Raw genomic sequence first — 22,377 nt, forward strand, 5'->3', positions numbered from 1 at the left:
TTCCCACTGTGACTTCTCCATCTGGTCACAATGGGACTTCGGCTGTTCCCTGAACACACTTTGTACCTTTGCACTTACAGCCTTGGCGGCTGGGAACGTCCTTTTGCTCTACTTTATGTATCTGACCAAATCTCATTCTGTCCCGTCCAGCACAAGGCCAAAGCACTAGTACCTTAGCTATAAAAAGATTTATATTTTTTCAGGATCTGCCTCATCTCATCACCCTTTTATAGTGCATTATGCATGTGAACGAGTGCTCACCACCTCCTGCTCATTTGGCTTATTATGACTCCCTACCGTATGGGTACCACGTGGAAATGAATTTTGTGTCATAATCATTGTTACAGCGTAACATTTAATGTATGACCTCAGCATATCGTATGCTAAATAAATATTAAGGAAAAAGTCTATTTTTTTTTTTTTTTGTGGTACCAGGGATGGAACCCAGGGGCATTGTACCTCTGAGCTACACCCTCAGCCCTATTTTTTTTTTTTTTGTCTTTTTTGTTTTTTGAAACAGGTCTCACTGAGTTGTGAAGGGCCTCACTAAGTAGCTGAGGCTGTCTGCAAACTGCGATCCTCTGGACTCCGTCCACTTCCTGAATGCCGGGATAACAAGCATGTGCCACCACCCCCAGCGAAAAAAATCTGTTTCTAAAAATCTTCTTACAAATGGATTATCAGTTGCTTAGAGACAGCAATTTTTATATCAAAACTGGAAACTTCTCTTTCTCTTCTTCTTTTTCTTGGTGCTAGGGATTGAACTCAGGACCTACAGCATGCTAAGGCTGAGTTCTACCACTGAGCTATACCCCGAGCCCCAGAAATTTCTATTTCATAGAAAAATGTACATTTCAGCCTACCACTTTGCTGTCAGACATCTAATATGTAAGCAGTGACATAAAGTCACAATTTTTATCAGTGATTAATTTTGCTTCTAAGTTACCTGTTTTTGTTGTATAGACTTTTCTGAAAGACATGTGTACCATAGTGTTTCCCGTTACCAAGGAGTAGCTGCCAGACATGGTAGCTCACACCTGTAACACCAATACTTGGGAGGCTGAGACAAGAGGATTGCCAAGTTCAAGACCAACCTCAACAACTTAGCAAGATTCTCAGCAACCTAGCGAGACCCTGTTTGGGGTCTAAAAATAGGACTGGAGGTATAACTCAGAGGCCCCTGGATCAATCCCCAGGGCCACACACACACTCAAAAAAATAAATAAATAAAGGAGCTACACACTTGTATAAAGATATCAGCATATAGAAAGTTCATTGTATTTTTTCCAGCTGATTTTTTTTTCTTCCCTAAGATCTGAGTATTTGAGTCACAAATCTTTTTGTTGTTTTTTTTTTTCTGCTTGCCATTCCAGGGCAGAGGGCTGCTGCCCTCCTGCTGGAGATTCTGGGCTGAGCCCTCACTCTCCATTGCCAGCTGGAGTGTTTTCATCATAAAAAAAAATCATTAAGTAACAAAATGCATGCAGTTCCACCATCCAAGGCAGGGCAAAAGAATTTTCATAGGCTTGCTGCATGCTGTTAGCATTTTCACGCTCCAAGCCTGCAACTTTGATAGTAGGCTAACATGCCACCCAAGGAAGCGAGATTGAATGAAGTATACTGCTTTTGCATTGTAGATATGCCTAAGGGGACTGCACTTTAGGGTCATAAGCACAGCTAGCTTTCGTTGAAAAGAAGGAATTCGGTAAGCTTAAGAAAAACGTGAAGAATTTTCTTTAGAGGGGAGAGCAAGGGAAACTATTCCAAGAATATGGCCCAGTCTTTGATAAAGTGAGGAGAGTGGTAAAGAGAGAAAGTGCACCTACAGGAAGCTCAGGAGGGGTTTTATGGAGGCCAGAGAGGGGAAACACAGCATTTGGAGTTCCAAGCAAAGGCCGTGTATGAAAGATGGAGTATGTTTGCATATGCAGGATGGGGCTAACTTTATTACTTTATAACCTTTTCCCTATTTCTAAAGACATGATCAGTCCTCCACATCCATGGGCCACATCTGTGGCTCCAACCAACTTTGATATTTATTTATTTATTTATTTATTTATTTATTTATTTATGGTACTGGAGATGGAACCCAGAGGCCTTCTACCCCTGGGCTATACTCCTAGACTTATTTTATATTTTATTTTGAAATAGTGTCTCACTAAGTACCTGAGGCTGGCTTGGAACCTGCACAATCCTCCTGTCTCAGCCTCCCAAGTGCTGGGATTACAAGCATGTGCCACCACACCCGGCCAACCAACTCTCTTTTTAAAAAAAATCTTTTTAAATTGCATCTTTACTGAACATATATAGACTTTTTTTCTTCTGTCATTATTCAGTACAGTTTTAACAACCATTAACTTAGCGTTTCCATTGTATGAAGTATAATAAGTAATCTGGAGATGATTTAAAATATACAAAGGATATATAGAGACAAATGCAAGTACTGTGCCATTTTTACATAAGACACTTGAGCATCCAGAGATTTTGGTATCCAAGGAAAGTTTTGGAACCAACCCCAAGTTGGAAGGATGACTGTAATATGCTTTATTCCTGAAATCTTGAAAATGTAGAAGTATAGAAATATTAAACCCAAATCATCTCTGTTCCCCCAAAATAGAAATACATCTGAAGGTATCTGGGGGGATTTTTCCCAGTTTCTTTCCCTCCCTCCTCTGCCCACTCTGTTTGTGTATGTAATTTTTTTTTTATCCAAGAGTGGGAGCATGGCCTGGTATCCATTCTACATTGTATTTTCATTTTTTGCATGTAACATTTTCAAAGCATTTTACTGGGTTAATAAAAACTTCAGAGTATTTGTTACTGCCTATTATTCCATTCCACAGATGCCCTATGATTCATTTAACCTTATTCATGTGATAAATAAAACTACAGTAAAAAATCTTTGCCTATAAAGCTTTGCTCCATGATTATTTTCTTAGCAAAGGTTCCTAAAAGAAGAAATCCCGGGTCAAAGCATATTAATATTTTCAAGCTCTTGATGTGTATTGACAAGTTGCTTTCTGTGAAAATCTTAAAGAGCAAAAACCTTCCATGGTGTCACAGGATGTGGTTCTCTGAGGAGTTGTTAATGTGTTGGTAGAGACTGGAGCCGTTTACAGTGTTTCACAGCGGGAAGTTTAACAGTCAATGAGAAGATGACTGGGGGGGCTAATGTGAGGATGGATTGACAGGGACGGAAAGAAAGGGGTTCTGGATCCAAGATTTTTTTTTACCTGCTTTCTATGTGTAAAAGCTTAACCCGGTGCTTGGAACGTGATTGGCAGATGTCAGTCATTCCAGCTGTGTGTTGTGGAGGAACAGCAGCTCCAGGCCCAGCACCTGTGCTAACTCTTGTCCAGAAGGGATTCCCTTCTTCCTCTCGATTCCCTCATCAATAAATGCCAGTAATACTTGTCCCTCTTTATTGGGTTGTTGGGAAAGTTATAAAATGAGATAATGTATACATAAAATGTAGAATGCATGCTGTGTTATGGTCTCACTCTTGAATTAATACACACACATACAGAGTAAGTGGAGGAGGGCAGGCAAGAGACTGGAGCAAATGCCCTCAAACACCTCCAGAATGTTCTTTCTTGTTCTCTTTCTTTTTCCTTCTTTTCTTCCTTTCTTTCTTTTCCCTACTCCTTCCCTCCCTTTCTTCCTTTCTTTTTTCGTACTGAGGATTGAACCCAGGGACGTTCGTTGCCGAGACTGGTCTTAAAACTGCGGATCCTCCTGTCTCAGGCTCCCAAGTACTGGAACCACAGGCAGGCGTGCGCCACCACAGCCCTCTCTGGAATGTATTTTTGGTTTAGGGAGACAGGAGTGATTTTGATTTTAATACTGTGTATTTCTGAGCAAGTTCTTCCTTAGCACAGTGCCTGCATGTTGAAGGCTTTAAAAATGAGACTTCTGTGACATCAGTTGCAACCATCCCTTGAGTCAGGAATCCTACGGTTGAAAGCGACAGAATGCTTGACCCAGAAAAGAAGTCCAGCAGGTGGCCAACACAAGTGCCGCGCCTGATGGATGGAGAGGCCGGCGTACTTGCTCTGCTTTGCCTTCAGCCAAGCCTTCAGCCGCCTCGTTGTCTTACCTCTACTGGTTGTTAGAAGGTGAATTTACAATTGCCTCTGTCTTGAACAGGAACTGTCTGTTTTCCCTTTGTTGATAGTCAATGCTAAATATAGCGCCTGGCACTTAATGTACACTAAGTACTTGTAGAAGTGAATTCTGAACCAACTTCTCTTTAGATTAATATGGACTTTATGTCACCTTTCTCCCCTGGAAATGATCAAGAAAAACTTTAGTATTATCTTCCTGTTATATAGAATTTATATCTTATGATGAAAGTATTAATAATAATAATCCTCAATTTCAGGTGAAAATACTAAGCCATTACCCCATTGTTAATTTTTTTCCAAAATGGACAAAAAATTCACCTGTAATATTTAATACTTTAATTTGCAATACTGGGGATGGAACCCAGGGGCGTTCTACCTCTGAGCTACACCCCTGCCCTATTTTTTTATTCTTTATTTTAAAACAGGGTCTCACTGAGTTGCAGAGGACCTCACTAAGTAGCTGAAGCTGCCCATGAACCATGATCCTCCTGTCTCAGCCTCCCAAATGCTGGGATTACAAGTGTGTGCCACCACACCTGGCTTTATACAATGTTTGTTTGTTTGTTCATGGGCAGGATCAGCTACATAGTGCAGCCCTCTGCAACTTAGTGAGACCTTGGTTCAAAATGAAGACAGGAGAATTGCAGTTAGAGGACAGCCTCAGCTACTGAGTGAGGCCCTCTGCAACTCTGTGAGACCCTGTTTCAAAATAAAGAATAAAAAATAGAGCTAGGGATGTAGCTCATAGGTAGAATGTTCCTGGGTTCCATCTCCAACACTGAAAAAACAAAACAAACAAACAACAACAACAAAAAAAGAAGAACAGAGCCTAGTATGGTGGTGCATGCTTATAATCCCAGCATTATGGAGGCTGAGACAGGAGGATCGCAGTTTGCGGGAAGCCTCAGCTACTTAGTGAGGCTCTTTGCAACTCAGTGAGACCCTGTTTCAAAACAATAAAGTATAAAAAATATGGTTGGGGTGTAGCTCAGATGTAGAGTACCCCTGGGTTCCATCTCCAGTACCACAAAAAAGAAAAAAAAATAGATACATCAAATAGCAAAGATAAGCATATAATATTAAAAATTCTTAAGATTATTGATAGTTACTTGCCTACAGCTTTTATTTATTTGTTTGTTTAGTCATTCATTCATTTATTCATTTTTGTGGTACTGGGGATTGAACCTGGGTCATTCTACCTCTGAGCTACATTCCTAGCCCTGTATTGTTTTTTACTTTATAATAAGGTCTCACTAAGTCGCAGAGGACCTGGTTCAAGTACTGAGGCTGGCTGCAAACCTGAGATCCTCCTATCTCAGCTTTCTAAGTTCTTGGATTATAGGCATGCATCACCACACCTGGATTGTCCATTATTTTTTATAAAAGGAAATCTAGACAGAACCACAAGTGGAAGAAAATGAGTTCCCACTTAGTATTTTGTATCTGTGTGTACTATACATATATACTATACAATTAGGAAAAGAAAATTTTGTGAGCATTTTGTGAAGAACCAAGGCTTAGGGGCTTTAAAAATTATTTCATCAGAGCTGGGCGTGGTGGAGCACACTTGTAATCCCAGTGCTTGGGAGGCTGAGACAGGAGGATTGCACAGGTTTGAAGCCAGCCTCAGCTACTTAGTGAGGCTTTCAGCAACTTAGTGAGACCCTGTTTCCAAATAAAGTATAAAATATGGCTGGGAATATAGCCTGGAGGTAGAAAAGACCCTGGGTTCCACCCCTCAGTACCACATACACACAAAAAAAATTCATCAGATTTTGCAAATATACTCTAGAGTTATTATATAAAAATTGATACAAATAGAAAGTATATATATATATATATATATATATATATATATGAATGGAGATCCCTCAAGCTAGTATCTAAAAATGCCTACTGTCAGTCTTTAGCTAAGCTCTTTCTTAGATATTATCTTAATGACTTCCAGTGCTATTGTACGCTTTGAATTTTTTCTGTACACATATAAGCCTTTTTATAAATAGTAATATATAATAAAAGTTATATCCTCAGGTATAATATGAACATAACAACATCATATTATTTAGGACTCTCTTTCCCAAATTGAATTATATAAAATTGCCAATATTCGACCCATTCTGACTTGCAAAAATGACAATTTCATGTGTTCAACTTAATAAAAGCAGTAGAAATAAAATAATTATAATAGAAATCTTGAAAGCTTGCAGAAAAAATAGAATATGTATTTTTCCCAGGTATTTTCCTAAGGTCTAAACAGTTCTTTGAAAGCAAATCTAATATTTTTTTTGAAATAGAAAAGGATCAACTCTGGTAAAAAAAAAATAATTTCATTAAACTGAAAATGAAAATAGAAATAAATGGGGCCGGGCGTGGTGGCACACGCTTGTAATCCCCGTGCTTGGGAGGCGGAGACAGGAGGATCGCGCAGGTTCGAAGCCAGCCGCGCTGGTGTAAGAGACCCTGTTTCAAAAATGTAAAATGGGTCTGGGAGTGTAGCCCGGAGGTAGAAGGGCTTCCAGGAACCCCAGTACCACCAAAAAAAAAAAAAAAAAAAGAAAATAGAAATAAATGGAAATATTTTTACTACACTCTAATAAAGTAAAGAACAAATTTGGTTGCACTTGGATCTGACAAAAGCTGTATCAATTAAAATTACTAATGTTAGTACAAACTATTTCAACCATCCACATTCACAAACATAAATAATAATATCCTGAGTATCACAGCAGGGGGGTGAAAAATCTTTTGTACTCAAATTAGAAAAGGTCATGGGGACCAGAAAAGGGGTGGTTGTGACTTGACCCAGCATCTGGGTCTTTTTTCTCCTTTATTCAAATTGCCTGTACCTTCTCTTAATGCCACACTGTCAAATAGAACACATCAGTTCATGAATTGTGCCTCAAAACGAGACAGTTTGTATTGCCTGTTTGATGCCCATTCTCGCTTCTAATCTCGTGGACATTTGAGTTGCTGTGTTTTAGTAGAGTTTCATCTGCCGCCCTTGATGGAGCTGTCTACTGGCATGAGCATGTGGTGTAAGCTTGAGGACATGAGTTTGATAAGTGTATGATCTGCATCTGTATCACAACTGTTACCTACAAACTTGGGCAGGAAACCTAATTTCTCTTGGTTTTAGTTTTGTTGACAAATCTTGTCTTAGTCCATTTTCTGTTGCTATAACAGAATGCCTAAGACTGGATAATTTATAAAGAAAGGAGGTTTATTTTGGCTCATAGCTCTTAGTGAGGGCCTCGTGCTGCTTCCAGCATGGCAGAAAAGCACAAAGGGGCCGCTGGGCCTCTGCAGATGACAGGGCACAGGTAGAACTTGCTTCATCATAATTCACTCTTACCGTAACTAACCAGTCCCCAAAGAGCAAGAACTGACTCTTGAGAGATGGCATTAACTCACTTGGTGGGACTCTGGCCCCATGATCCACTTACTTTCGACCAGGCCCCCCTTTCCCACACTGTTCCTTTGGAGACCAAACCTCAACATGAGTTTTGATGAGAACAAACCATGTCCAAATCTCTACCTTCAAAAGTTATAATTAAGTAAAATGCGTAAGTATGAGTGGGCGTAGCATAGTACTGAGCACGTACAGTCCACTGATTTCTACCAGAGCCATGATTATTATGTATTGATATCAGATGGTGATTCAATAAATGGCTCAGCTCATAGAATCCTAGAATTGCAGAGTATAAGCCAATCTCGCAAATATGCAGTATCTTCCTCTCCTCCCACCCAGTGCATCAAAGAATAATCAGCCTAACATTCAGGAATACCCTTGGTTTTAATTAAAGTTCATATTTGTACTGAAGTTAGAATTATTGCTAAATTTTAACTCTTTCCCTATTCATTATTTTAATTTTTATTTTTATGGTACTGAGAATTAAATCCAGATGCATTCTACCTTTGAGCTACACCCTTACACCAATGTGTGTGTGTGTGTGTGTGTGTGTGTGTGTTACTGGGGGTGGAACCCAGGGGCTTTCTACCTCTGGGCTATACTCCCAGCCCTATTTTATACTTTATTTGGAAACAGCGTCTCACTAAGTTGCTGAGAGCCTCATTAAGTAGCTGAAGCTGGCTTTGAACCAAAGCGATCCTCCTGTCTCAACCTCCCAAGCACTGGGATTACAAGCATGCGCCACTACACCCAGCTCCCTTAGCCCAGTTTTATTTCTTATTTGGAATCAGGGTCTTGCTAGGTTGATAAGAGTACCACTACTTGTTGAGGCTGCCCTTGAACCTGCAATCCTCCTGTCTCAATCTCCCAAGTACTGAGGTTACAGGTGTCCACCACCACTCCTGTTCATCTATTTTCATTTCCTTTTATCCTTGATTATCTTCCCACCCAATAAAGCTGGTCTGTGAACTGTGACAGCACACTCAGGAAAGCAGTCAGTCTCCTTGACATGCTCAGACACAGTGTCACAGAATGTCTTCCTCATGCATATGCAGTGCAGTTAATTATTCTTCTTTAGGAAATAAAGGCATGTCAGGACATGAAACCAGGGGCCGCTGCCTTTATTTAATTAGGCACCAATGGATTTGCACGTGCCTGTGCATTAATTAAAAAAAAACATTAAATGTAGTGGAGTGTTGGTTTTCCACATGCCCTTTTCCCACTGGGGCAATATCTAGAAAGATCATGAGATGATTTATTCCTATATAGTATGTGTGAAGGGGACTGTGTGCCAGGTTGCATCTCTATTATAAATCTCATCCTGAGACCTAATTAGCAGGCCTATTCTTCTCTTCCATTAAAATCACTTTTAAAAAATGAAGGCAGAAAGTTTTATCACTGGGCAGACGAAGAAATGGATTATGCCCCATGAATGTCCTTCATCTCATGTGTTCCTTCCTGATGGGAGTCTGGATATGCAGGGTTGGGGGGAGGGGAGAGAGGCCTTGGGTAATGAGGACCGTTCGTCATACCCTTCTTTTGGAAGTGATTTCTTTGCCCAGGACTAAATTTAATATTACTTCAAGGCCATCCTAGCGGATCCGTAAATGCAGCCAACCAGGGAACACAGTTAGCCCTGACATTTCTGTCATGTTGGGCAGAGATGTTTTTCCCTAAGGGCATGGACTTTTAAATGGAGATCCATGTGGATTTGCTGTCTGGGGGCCCATGAGTCCCCAAGAAATGACATGTGCTTTCCTCTAGGAAGGTGTTTTGCCAGATTATTTTTTTGCATGTCCATAATCTAAATATGGTTAAGAAGAAACATAACAGTTATTCTAGTTGTGCTCTGAATTTTTGAGACCAAAAGAGTTTGGGAGGAACTTGGTTTGTGTATCGGATGGATTTAGATTTTAATCATTTCCAATACGTTTTGGCTACATGGCTTGGAGTAGCCACTAACACTTCTTTGAACTCATATGTTTTCAAATGTGAGACAATGTAGGAATGTTAGGGCTGTAATGACAGATAACCTAAATACGGAAGCAGTAGGTGCTTATTTTCTCTTTTCTCTTTCGTTCCGTGAATCCAAATTAAAGTAGGCACCTGCTCTGTCTTGTTTCTTGGTAGATCTTCCAAGCACCCAGCATGGTACATGGCACAGAGTAGGCCCTCAAATGTTGCTCAAATGGAAGATTGGATGGATGGAGTGCCTTTGTTCAGTTCCCAGAGGAAGTCTATGTCTATAGCAACACTTCCTCAAAGCATTTCTTTTCCAAGATAAACCTTGGTGCTCTAACTGATTTTGTTAAAAACCTCTCATAGCCCCAAGTCTTGGGTAAAATCTTTCTAGATACACAAAAAGATTAGATCTGTGTATTTTATGCTGAGAATCATGATCTGTGATAGGCACTTTGTCTATACTAGGTATGGGCAGACTACAGCCTTTAAGCCAAATTTGCCCTTTTGCCTGTTTTTGTAAGTGATGTTTTATTAGAACATAGCCTTGATCATTAGTCAACTTATTGTCCATAGCTGTTTCTGTGCCTCAGCAGAGCTAAATAGTTAGGACAGAGACCATGTAAATGGCACAGCCTAAAATATATATCAGCTGGCATTTACAAAAAGGGTTTGCCAACCCTGATATGTACTCTCTGAAGGGCTCTCTTACTACAGCCCTTCAGGTTTGGCCTTAAGATGTCATTTTTGTGGGTAGGAGGGCTAAGACCCACCAGAATTAAGTGTCTAGGTTGAGATTGCACCACTTCTAAGTGGTTAAGGTTTGATTTTAGGTCTGTATAATTCCACGGCCCATGGGCTTTTCACTAAACTGACTCCCTTCAACTCATCCCAAACCTAGTTGCATCTATCAGTCCTGCCTGGTGACCATGGCTAGCCTGGGGAATGGCCCAGTGAAGTGGCTAGAGTCACAGTGCAACCTGGCAGTCCTGGCATTTGCCAGCACTCTGTCTCAGGTCAGCGCTATCAGTCATGTGATGACAATGTCAAATGAGGATTTCAGGGACCACTACTGCAGGTGGCAGGGACATACAGATGTTTGGCGGTTTCTGCACAAGCATGCTGTTGCTTTCCAAAGGCCAGGAGGCTGAGCATTCCCCAAAGGGTCCTTGTTGCTGCTGAAGTTGGCCTCCGCCCTTGTCACATGCCCTTGGTGTTTAATACTTAATCCTTGTGCATTTCAGCCTATCACTACTTAGTAGATTTCCCCTGCTCTGGATATTCAACTGTGGGAGTTCAGACATCTGGGCTTGCTCCTTGATACTATGCCCTGGCTGGAAGATCTGACTCTATATTAGAGATGAATAGTCTTTTGCACTGAATTAATCCTGATGGAAATGAGATTGTTCTGAATGTTTCCAGGTGAAGTCCTGGGCCCGTTTTGCGAGGACTCCACTTGCCTGCTTTTCCTACTTCTCACTTGACTTTCGTCCCTTCAGTTTTTCCCCCCAAGCGTATCAACTGGTTATGATGGAATAAAAGAAACAAAACTGGAAAACTCAGCTCTCCCTACTCTAATTGCACAGCAGTGTTTGCCTGGTAACTGTGACAAGCTGGCAATAATAATGACAGTGGCCAAGTTAGAGCCACCAATGGGAAGTAACACAAGTAACTTATCCATCTGTCAGAGGATGTAGCTAATGAAAAATGGCTGTGATGTTAACCAGTGGTCATATAAAAATGGACATTGGGTTGGTGAGGGAAGGAGGATTTGGAGGGCAGGTGTTCTTCCTGATAGTGTTGGCAGGTCAGGCTTTGTGGCTGGTGTTAGGAAGTGACCATGTCTCTCACTTCATCTGTTGGGAGCTGCTGATGGAAAATTTCAGGGAAAAAAATTCCTGCAGCAGAGCAGCAGGGTGGGCAGGAGGGATCAGTGCTCTAATTAACTTTCCCTTTCTTTGTGTTCTACAACAATGACCCTTATTTCTCCAAAGATGAATCCCAGCTTCTAACCCTGTGGCTTTCACACTACCCAAAGTCAATTTATCCTTTGGTTTCTGCTGAAATTATAAACAGATAAAAATGGGGCCCCTTTGGTTTATTGCAGGTAGAGGGAAAATGAAGTAACATTTCATTTGTTGTGCCAGTGGAACTCCATGGGGAAATAATGGGGTTGATTAAAATTCTTCGCCTACTGTTTAATTATTTAGAGTGAATGCTTCTCACAAAAAGATATGTTTATCTTTGCAGCTCATTTGGCTTATTCCTAACATACTTTAATGCCACAATTTTGTTTTAAGCTTTAAAGTATCCTAGTATCTCTCCATGTTTATTTGGGGTTTGGTTTTTGCCTCTCACTGGCCATCGTTGTTGATACCAATTGTATTTCTGTCATGGAAATGTGTTCATTGTGAACCGAAATCAGATCAGAGAAAAATTTAAAATTATAAAGTGTTTGTTGAATTCTTTGAGTTGGGGAGGAATTGGCAAATTAATGGAATTTTACTTTTTAGTTGAGTTGATGTGGGTAGCAAAGGACTAGTGAGCAAGGCACAGAAATCCATATGCACAGTGCTATCTGCAGCCATTCATCGCAGGTGCAGTGGGTGCGGGTGGCGTATTAAACTGGGAACGGCAAAGCACATTCATGGACCTGCTGTGTATTAATTAGTGTACCATATACTAATTACTGGCAGTAATTATATTTGCTCTTCCTGTCGCTGTGGTAAGAAGCCCAGTTCCTGATATGCTGTAATTTCTGCACAGCTTTTTTTTGCTGAGTTTTTTAAGTCCTTGTACATTTGTACTGTCGGTTATATCATGTTCTCATCTATATGTGTGGCAGTGTTTGGGGGTGGGTGTACATAAGGCTTATGTCGCTTGATTGCCAGCTTTACTGAGCTCACATGTTGTCCTTATTTCTGTATTTGCCAGGGAGAAATGCCTGCTGCCTCTCCAGTTGGCTTTGGAATCCAAGAATGTGAAGCTGGCCCAACATGCTTTGGCAGGGATGCAGGTATGGCTTTGACTCAATGCAATCTGGTGATAGAAATTGACAGGCTTCTTTGGCATTGAAAGAGAAAATGGTTAACATTTTAAATACCAGTCACTTGAGGATCCAGACAAAAATTTGATTGAGCTAAAAAACAGCCATGGATGATTACAGGATTTTTAAAATATATATATATACACCAGAATTTCTCTGGGCACAGCACTGTTTGGTGTCGCCTTTATAGCCAAGCATTGACTCATGGGGACCCACCTAAGCCCATACAGACTGAAATATTTTTTGTGTAGTCCAACTTTTAGGAGAGCAAGAGATTCCAAGAAAGACCCCAAGTTCATACCAACTCAAATCATTTGTACATTCAACATCTATAGTTCAGCGTAATGAGCATAGATGGTAACTGGAAAGATTTTGTTTTGTTATTTATCCAATGGTTAGATTGGTGCATGGATGAATGTATTTTGTTTCTAGAGCAAGACTGGGAAGAAAAAAAGAATTTGGTTTAATAAGAAAAGCCAGGTTTCCTAAACACGTTTCTTTCTCTGAACATTTGGGTTTTTACCAAACATAATGGGTCTAACTCCAACAATGAAAGCAGGATGACTGTAAAAATACATCGACTTTCTAAGGTAGTTTGGTTTCTTAGAGGCCAGCACCATGAAGATCAAGCCTGCAGGGGTTTGTGGCTGTACACCGGTGGCACTTCTCCATCTCTTTCCATGTCATTAAAGACAATCTCATAGTTAGCTTTTGAAGTTCAGAGAAGTCCCTAATATCTTTAAAGAGTTAAAATACATGAAAGAGTAAGAAAACAGATCTTTTTACACCCCCCTCCTCCATGGTCTGGAATTAGATGATTTTTATGGAAATATGCAATAGATTTTAAATTTCTGAGCATTTACAAGAATGTTATTAGAAACCTTTTGCTTTCCTCCAAGGTGGGGTTTGTTTTACCTGCCAATTTGTTCCCTCTTCTCTAGTTTCATATAGGCTTTAATTTTCCCATTTTCTCTCCCTCTCCCCCCCTCTTTTTAATCCTGGAACATTCTAAGTTGCCATACCATGTTTTCAAGGGCTGACTTAACTGTGTGAACTTCAGTGACTTGATGGGTTGGAAATCTTCCTTTCTTTTACTCTATTTCCCTTTTGCCTACCACCTGGTAACTTCAGGCATGTTTCAGTTTCCCAGTCTTTATTATTGTCTCAGTCAACATTCTCACTACTATAATCCAAAACAATTGGCCACACAATTTAGAGGAAGATTTATTTGCTGACAGTTTCTTGGACATTCTGGGTTCAGTCTATGTGAGGCCGGGGTCTATGGATCTCAGGGTGTGATGGGGGAAAACAGAGAGAGGAAGAGAGCAAAGCTCTGCTCTCACAGTATGGAGGCAGGAGCAGAGAGAGAGGGAGAGAGGGAGAGAGGGGGAGAGAGAGGGAGAGAGAGGGAGAGAAAGAGAGAGAGAGAGAGAGAGAGAGAGAGAGAGAGAGAGAGAGAGCAAGCAAAGGGATTCAAAGACACAATCAGCCTCACCCCACTGGCCTAAGTTACTGCTACCCTGTAAACCATCACAATGGATTTATACACTCATGAGATTATAGCCCTCATGACTCCATTACAGCAATTCTGACATTAATATGTGAGCTCTTCTGTGGACATTCTGTATCTAACAATTACTTTACTTAAAACAGCTTCATATATAAACTTTAACTCTGGGCTGCCCCAAGTATACTACCAGTATGCTGGGGGGGGGGTCCCTTTTGAAAGAATTAGGCACAATGTCAGGGAGTCTTAGTAAGAAGCCTGGAAGTACTTGTTCTGGAAGTACTAGCTCTACAGTGGTGTGAAGGAAGGAGGGACTCATCCCACTAAGAATCCAAACTCTAAAAGTTTCTCACTAACTACAACTGTAATCTATGTCAGAAAAGAACAAAATAGGCAGGGATAAATGTAAAGTTATACCGGGGTCTCAAAAAGATCCACTGTACCAGTTCAGAATGAGGGATGACAGATTAATCATAGCCCTTGTGAGTGAGAATTAGGGGTTTCAGGGTGAGTCAGTAGAGAATGTGTCGTGACTACCAGCTAAGCTCTTTTGACCTGAGAATATGACTCAGGTATCAGGTGGCCTGATACTTAAGCATAAGTACTACATTCACTTCCGGGGTCACATTCTGATCAGGAGAGCATAGAGAACCCTTGAAGAAGGCTGAGGAGGCTTAGTATAGAGAAGAAAAGACTTGGGGTCACTTGATGTCTCACTTCACATATTCTAGGTGTTTAGGCCATGTAGCCCCAGGGAAAGAGGAGAGAGTAGAGTAATGGACTGGTGGGCTTTGTACAACCTGAGGGAGCATTTTATGAAAAAAGGAAGAGTTTCCCTGAAATAGCAGAGGGCTATCCTGTGAGGAAGACTCCTGGGAGCCCTCATGCAATTGAACGCTGTCTGTTTTAGGTTTCAGCAAGATTGTTTTTGAATGGGATACATATTAAGGCTTATGGACTCATGAATAGCCCCTGGATAAATGACAGCTCACATTAAAAAGCGAAAATACAAATACTTGATAAATGGACTCTCTCTCTTCAACACCTTCCCCCTGCGTGACAAAGATATACCAAGAATATGTACACATGTGGATGAGCATTGTGTGGGGCTAGGTTTTTCTTGGCACGTTCACCCTTCATCCTCATCCCTTGAATAACCTATAAGGCAGGCATGCTGGAATTTCAGTTGTTGGAATTTAGAATGAATTATCTAGAGTCAAAAAAAAGTCTGCCAAAAACCATTTCTCCAAGGTTGGATGGCTTTTTCTTTTTAATGTTATGTACCATGAATTCTTTCCTAATGGCTTCTGGCTCCACACCTCCTGAGTAAGAAAAATGATCATCAGTACATAATGAGATACAGTAGAACAAGGCAGCCAGGGAGAGCCCCTCGGTGATCACTGCCTTGTATCTCTTTACAGAAGCTTCTGTCAGAAGAGAGGTTCGTATCCATGGAAACAGACTCTGATGAAAAGCAGCTGCTCAATCAGATCCTGAATGCCGTGAAAGTGACGCCTTCGCTCAATGAGGACCTGCAGGTGGAAGTGATGAAGGTTGGTTTACGTGGCTGCCGTGCGCATCCCGGGGACGGGAGCTCGTTCTCACCCCAGCACTTACTGCTGCCTCGGGATGGCCTCTGTGTTGTGTTCATTCTTCATCTGGACTAGATGTTTATTATCCTTGCTGATAGTCCCTCCAAATTACCTTGATCGTTTAACAGCAAAAAGGCACAATTTCAATAAATCTGGAAGATATTTAACCTGATTGCACATATCAAATGTGATTAGGAAGCGAATTTATCACCTTTTAAGAGAATGTCTGTCCCAGCTTGGAGTCAGTCTTATCTTTCTGGGTATTCTGCCTGCCTGTAAATGTTACAATGGAGCAAAAGCCTGGTCATCTTGACCTGTGCTGAGATTTTAACATGTCTTGCTCTTTGGGCTTTAAATTTTTCCATTCAGAGACTGCAGTCATGCCATTTCTTTAAAGCCCTGGGCCTAACCCTACCCTGCTGGTGGTAGGGGGCAGAGCAGTTGATGGAGAAGGGGAGGGCCTAGACTCTGAAGGCAGCCTCCCTGGCCTGGAGTCCTCCTTCCTCCATTCCTTGCAGGACAGAGTCCTTCGCAGCTCTTTATCTTGATTTCTTCACCCATAAAACGAGGAAAAGAAAATATTATCAACTACCAATAGGGTTGTTTTGAGGATGAATTAAGGTGCATTCATAAAGACCTCTGCATGGTGGGTGCCGGGCACAAGGCAACTGCTTTGGAAGTGTTCTCTATTCCTGCTGCTGCCCCTGCCACCTGCTGCTCTTGAGTCTTATCTCTCAAGTTATCTATCTATGCAGGTCTCTCAAGTGAGTCTTGGACATAGTAAATACTGAGAGCCATGAGCTGGCTGAAATGTTTTATATGTTATTTATCTGTTTTAGTTTTACCTTCTTTGGTACTAGGGATTGAACCCAGGAGTATTTTACCTACAAACTATACCCTAGCCTTTATTTTTTTATTTAATTTGAAATAGGTTCTTGCTAAGTTGCTGAGTCTGGCCCCAAGCCTGGGATCCTCCTGCCCCAGCCTCCCAATTATTAGAAATACAGGCATGCACTACTGTACCCAGCTACCTAGCTAGCTGATTTAGTATTTGAATGGGAGCTAGCTGATTTTTCACATCTTTCTTATCTTTTACTCTCTTTTCCTTTGACACATTCTCAGCCTCTGTGTGCTGTGCACTCACAGGGAGCAGGGGTCACCAACTCCGGATTCCCTTGCCTTCTCCACTAGCTCGGGGCCACACTGGGAGAGGCCAGGCCAGCCGCCTCGCCAACCACCACTGTGACGGTCAGGTTGAGTCTTCCAAGTCTTTCTTCCCCTATGAGGTCTCCGCACCCTGGAGGGTGAGCCTTGGTGACCCACCAAGAGGCACGCCTCACAGACCCCAGGTTGTTCTGAAGTCCTCCCAAGAAGAGTTTCCAGTAGAATGCAGGAATTTGTATTAAAACTGAAAACGGGAAAGTACAGATTGTTTTAGGAGCTGAGGAGTAACAGAATGTTTAATAACTATGTCAACAGCAACACCTGTTTTGAGAGCTTGTGTTTGTTTTCTGACTCCATCCCTAGCGGGATGGACAGCTTGACACATGTTAACCTCACCAGAAACTGTGGAGAGTCTGTCTTAATGATCTGCCTAATGGTGCCCTAATAGATCACGGTACTTTAGTTAATGTCTAGGAGTAAAATCAGACATTGTCAGAAAAAAAGAAGGAAAGAAAAACAATGATTTGGATGTCCGTTCTTTACAATTAGACTTCCCAAATCTAGTTCAAAGGCCCTGAAGTACATGAGTCTTTGCTACATGCTGTTATTCTTAATTAAATATTGGAATTAGGGGGAAATATTTCCACTCACAACAAACCTAGCCTTAAGCTATTTTTGGTATGGTGTTTCTGTTTAAAACAAACATTTTAAACCAAGTTGCTAAAACACTAGTGATGAAATAGCTGTATTTTGGGGTAGTGTTATTAGCGTGAAATAAAATGCTGGAGAAGGGCGTCTGTGACAGATTACAGGTAAAAGCTTCATTCTCAGCTTCTAGTTCTGATATTAAAAATACTAATTTGGATATAAATATTGATCTAAATTATAGACTATTTGGATTAAGTAATAAAATTCCTCTATGCATAAGGAATTTCTATGCTACCTCTGTAGCACTCTTCAGAAACTCACACCCCTTTACCTTATGGTCCTGTATACTGGTAATGACCCAAGTAAAAATCCTTAGCTAAGTCCTTGTTTTACTAAAATCACTACTGAATTCAAATGCTTTTACAACCCATTTTCCCAAAGAGGGAAGAGAGAATTGGATGAGTCCTCAGTGGAAAAATTTGATTTCTATTATATAGGTAGGATATGAAGGATATATTGAGTCTTTTTTTTTCTGTACAACACTTTGTGGTTATTTATTTATTTAAACTAGGTATCTCCTATAGAAATTATCTAATAATGTTATATGAATATTTCGTAGATACAGAAGTGTTTTAAAATAAGATATTGTAGGCACTTTTAAATGTTGGTTAGCATACCATTCGAGAGGGATAAAGTCACGTTAGGCAATTTTAGTTCATGTCGTTCAACGCCAACATAGTTCATTTTAATAACGAATCCTTAGTGTTATCTTTTAAAAGCTGTATCATGCATTTTATTTACATATTGCTGCTAGTGTTTGTAAACATGATAAATTCAATAAGGCGATACTGTTAAGAATCTGTAGCCGTTGTAGTAAATTCCTGCAGAGATATGGTTGCCTCTTTTGAAGATTTCCCCAAAATTAAACAGAAACTAGCTAATAATGAAACCCAAGATTCTGGTGGAATTATTCTCACTTAAGAAGAATGTCCGAGACTTTCGAAAGAAAGAAAGAAAGAAAGAAAGAAAGAAAGAAAGAAAGAAAGAAAGAGTCAACGATCTTCACTTCTGACAAATTAAATAGGAATGAGGTTAAATCACTTAAGTAGGAACTATTCGACATGTTTTTACTATTAAACAGGAAGGGGAGAAAGGGAACTTTGATTTATTAAAATGGTCCTGGTATCCAAATAAAAATTTTATAGCTCGAGCAAATAAACTGTCAGAACGGTAGAGAATCAGAAAGAAGGTTTGACGGAAGTTAAATTACCTACAAAATGGATTCATAGACAGTAGGGGGCTATTTAAGGTTTAGGTTAAATACTTGTCTGCTTTGGTAACATTTTCCCCTGGTATGTGCCATTTCCAGAAATGCCGTGTAGACTTTATAGGCGCCATGGACTTATTGACATCCCTGACTGTAGCAATTAGGACTTTCTTTCCTTCTTTCTAATGGATAACCTTTAGTGAGGTTATTAACTGATACAGCTAGCTGAGCTTTCAAAGGCTGTAAGAAATTATGGCTGGCCTTCTGTCTCTGCAAGCAAGAGATGAACATCCTATCTCGGGAGGGCAGGCTGGCTTTGGTGATAAGGAAGGATATGATACCAGACCTGAGAAAGCATTTGATGAGTGTTCTCTTATTGGCTGTCTTATTTTATGCACATCTGTAGATAACAGAAGTGAATATTGGTGGAGTGCTTTACAATTTTCAAAGGAGAAATAACAGGGGCTGATTATTTAACATTTATTGCGCATCACACAAGCACTTTACATTCATACCAAGGTCACAGAAGTGGGAAATGACGGGCCCAGTATTTGAACCATATTTCAGCCTAAAGGGAAATCTGTGCTCTAAAACAGTGGGGTTCCTCACCTGATAAGACTATCCTGAAAGACCTGTAGGTGATAATTACTACTCCCACTGTATAGATGATCACATAGAAAATTGAAGTCACAGGCCAATGAAGGGCAAAACTAGCAGCATCTCAGAGTCCTGTGTATTTTATGTGTCCTCACAGGATAATAATATTCCCTCACTAATTCTATGAGCTAGATTTAAATATGAAGAAAGAATCAAAGTCTCTTTTCCATAAAACTAGTCAGTTGCTATTGGTTTGTGTAACCGAGTTGCAAACAGGGAGAGAGAATGTCATCTACTGTTGAGGGATTTTTATATGACACAAACCTAGCAAATGTCTATAGAAACCCAAAGGCAAGGAATCATGGGCAAGTTTACTATCTGAGTGGCTGGCAGCCCTAAGCCCAGCATGTCCACCAGCACTATAGTTACACCTTGGTTGGAGGTTAAAAAACAGGTCACATGAATGGACGTGTGTGTGTGTGTGTGTGTGTGTGTGTGTGTGTGTGTGTGTAGTACTGAGGATGGAAGCCAGGGGCATTCTACCTCCGAGCTACACCCCCGGCCTAATTTATTTTTTATTTTTTATTTTGAAACAGGGTCTCACTAAGTTGTGGAGGGCCTCAGTAAGTAGCTGAGACTGGCCACGAACACGCGATCCTCCTGTCTCAGTCTCCCAAGTATTGGGATTACAAGCATGTGCCACCATGCCTGGCTAGATGGACCATTTTCATTTTCTATTTTAATTTCGTATTTGCATTGCTGGGATAGAACCCAAGGCCTTGTGTAAACAAGGCTAGGCAAGCACTCTGCCACTGAGCTATACTCCCATCCCTGAAGGACCATTTTTAAGTCTCTTTTCAGTAATGTTTTAATAACAATCTTACATTGGGGGATTTATTCAAATGGTTAATTTTGATATTCTAAACTCTGGCTTTATGTAAAGAGTGATCATTAGTTAGCTTTGAGAGTAAAATAACTAGTTTGTTTTGCTTTCTCATATGACAGAGAAATGAAATTCCTCATTAGCCTAAAGCCATTGAGACCCTTTAGAAGATTTGCAGCAGTCTCTAGCATTAAGGGAAAATCCAAAGTTTGATGAAAAATATATAACTCCTTAATGTACTATTGTTGGAGGTTGATCTAACAAGCTTGCAAGCATGTGTTTGTGCAAAAAATACAGAGACGTGTCTAAAATATGTGATTCTATGAAGTAATTTTAGACAGCCCTCCTTCTTGTTGTTTGGGTTGAGTGAGATCATCTTTTTCTACTTTACACACATGGATATATTCTAAGTTGCCCCCGCCATGAGAATGACTGCCTTAGGCAGGTGATAAAAATATGTGAAAAGAAGAGGAAAACATTGAAAATTTAGAGCTATTTTCCTTTAAATAGTTTATGTATTATTTTTGAGATAAGATTTTATATTGGCCATTAATTTTTTAAGTGCAACCATATGTAGGTACTGTGCCATTTGAACACATTTTAAAATCGCTAGACCATCTGTTTTAAGACTTCTTCCAAAAAATAAGATCTTGAGCTAAGCGAGTGTAAACACAGAGGCCCTGAGTTCTTACTGTGGATATTTTAGGTTTTCTAGAGTGGAGAGCTCCTTCTGTGTTTTGTTTTTTTTTAACCATTTATGCATCAACACTTGATTGCTTCTTGTGTTCCAGGCTCTGTACTGGACACAGATGATCCTGCAGTAAGGAAAATGAAAACCAAAACCAAACAAAAACGTGATCTTTCTTTGGAAGTAGTGATGGAGACCGAAATCAATGAAACGTGTCAATGTGCATAAACTGATAAGTGCGATGTCAAAATAATCTAGGGACTAGAAGAGCATTTTTAACAGGGCCTGCCAGAGGGCAGATAACAAGGAAACCTAGAGGCTCTTCTGAAGATGTGATATTTATTTATTTATTTATTTATTTATTTATTTATTTGGTACTGAGACATTCTACCCCTATCCCAATTTTATTTTGATTTGGAAACAAGGTCTCGCTAGCTGGCCCAGAGGCTCCCTGAGTTACTGAGGCTGGCTTGGAACCTGCAATCCTCCTGTTACAGCCTCCCAAATACTGGGATTACAGGTGTGGGCCACCACGCCCAGCAAAACATGATCTTTAAGGTGAAAAAGATGTAAAGCTAAGTCATAGCCAGACAGGCAAGGAGCGCTACAGTGGAGAGAGAGAAGAAAGGATTGCAGTATTAGGATGCCTTTCAGTGAAAACAAGGCAGATTTTTTTTATTTATTTATTTATTTTTTTTGGTACTGGGGATGGAACACTTCTACCTCCAGGCTACACTCCCAGACCTATTTTTTTTTTAATATTTTATTTGGAAACAGAGTCTCTTAAGCCAGCAAGCCTGGCTTCGAACCCGCGTGATCCTCCTGTCTCTGCCTCCCAAGCGCGGGGATTACAAGCGTGCACCGCCACGCCCAGCAGCAAGGCAGATTTTTATTTCACTTTCACATAAATCTAGATCAGTACTGGCCGAGCCATGTTATTAGAAACCTTCATTTCTCGGGTAGTGTTTCTCTAGCTGATAGTCTACAGTGCTCCCCATCCACAGCCAAGGCATCTGCATTTCAGCCAATCACGAGGAGGAAGGGAAAGGAGAACACTTTCTGCTCCTATCCAGTTGGCCAGAGCTCAGTCATATGTTGACCCTTAGTTGTAGGGAAGGCTGGGAAGTGTAGTTTTTAGCTCAGGCAGCCAGGCACTCAGAGTTCTGTTCTTGTGAAAGAAGGCAGCAATGCTGAGAGATAGCTGGCAGTTGGCCATGGCACTTATCACATGAGAATTTTAGTTTGGTTTGTTTTCCCCCAGCCAGAGGCAGCTGGCATACTGTCCCCTTTGCCACCTCTGCTCTTTTTTTTTTATTGCACTTTTCTCAGGGGGAAAGGATGATGTGTTCTGATGGTTATGAGGTTAGTGAAGGCTGGTGGACTCCCTGCGGTGGCCCATTTGGGGAAATGACGCATTGTGATCTCTCCAGCTGGTTACTTCAAAACTTTGATTCAGGCTTGACTAGAAAATGTCACTAGTTAGTAAGTGAATA

General features: G+C 40.7%; 1 protein-coding gene across 1 annotated transcript in view; it reads left to right on the plus strand.

Annotated features, from left to right (window-relative positions):
• Positions 1 to 22,377, plus strand: part of ARFGEF3 (ARFGEF family member 3) — a gene marked incomplete at both ends in the record, with an annotated part of 159,796 nt that overhangs the window by 28,366 nt on the left and 109,053 nt on the right. Inside the window, 2 exons of the mRNA XM_080700543.1 lie at positions 12,427 to 12,508; positions 15,467 to 15,598. Coding sequence (XP_080556669.1) covers positions 12,427 to 12,508; positions 15,467 to 15,598 — 214 coding nt within the window. The remainder of the gene's footprint in view (positions 1 to 12,426; positions 12,509 to 15,466; positions 15,599 to 22,377) is intronic.

Source organism: Muscardinus avellanarius (assembly GCF_963383645.1).
Source record: "Muscardinus avellanarius genome assembly, chromosome: 8".
NCBI classification, from domain to species: domain Eukaryota; kingdom Metazoa; phylum Chordata; class Mammalia; order Rodentia; family Gliridae; genus Muscardinus; species Muscardinus avellanarius.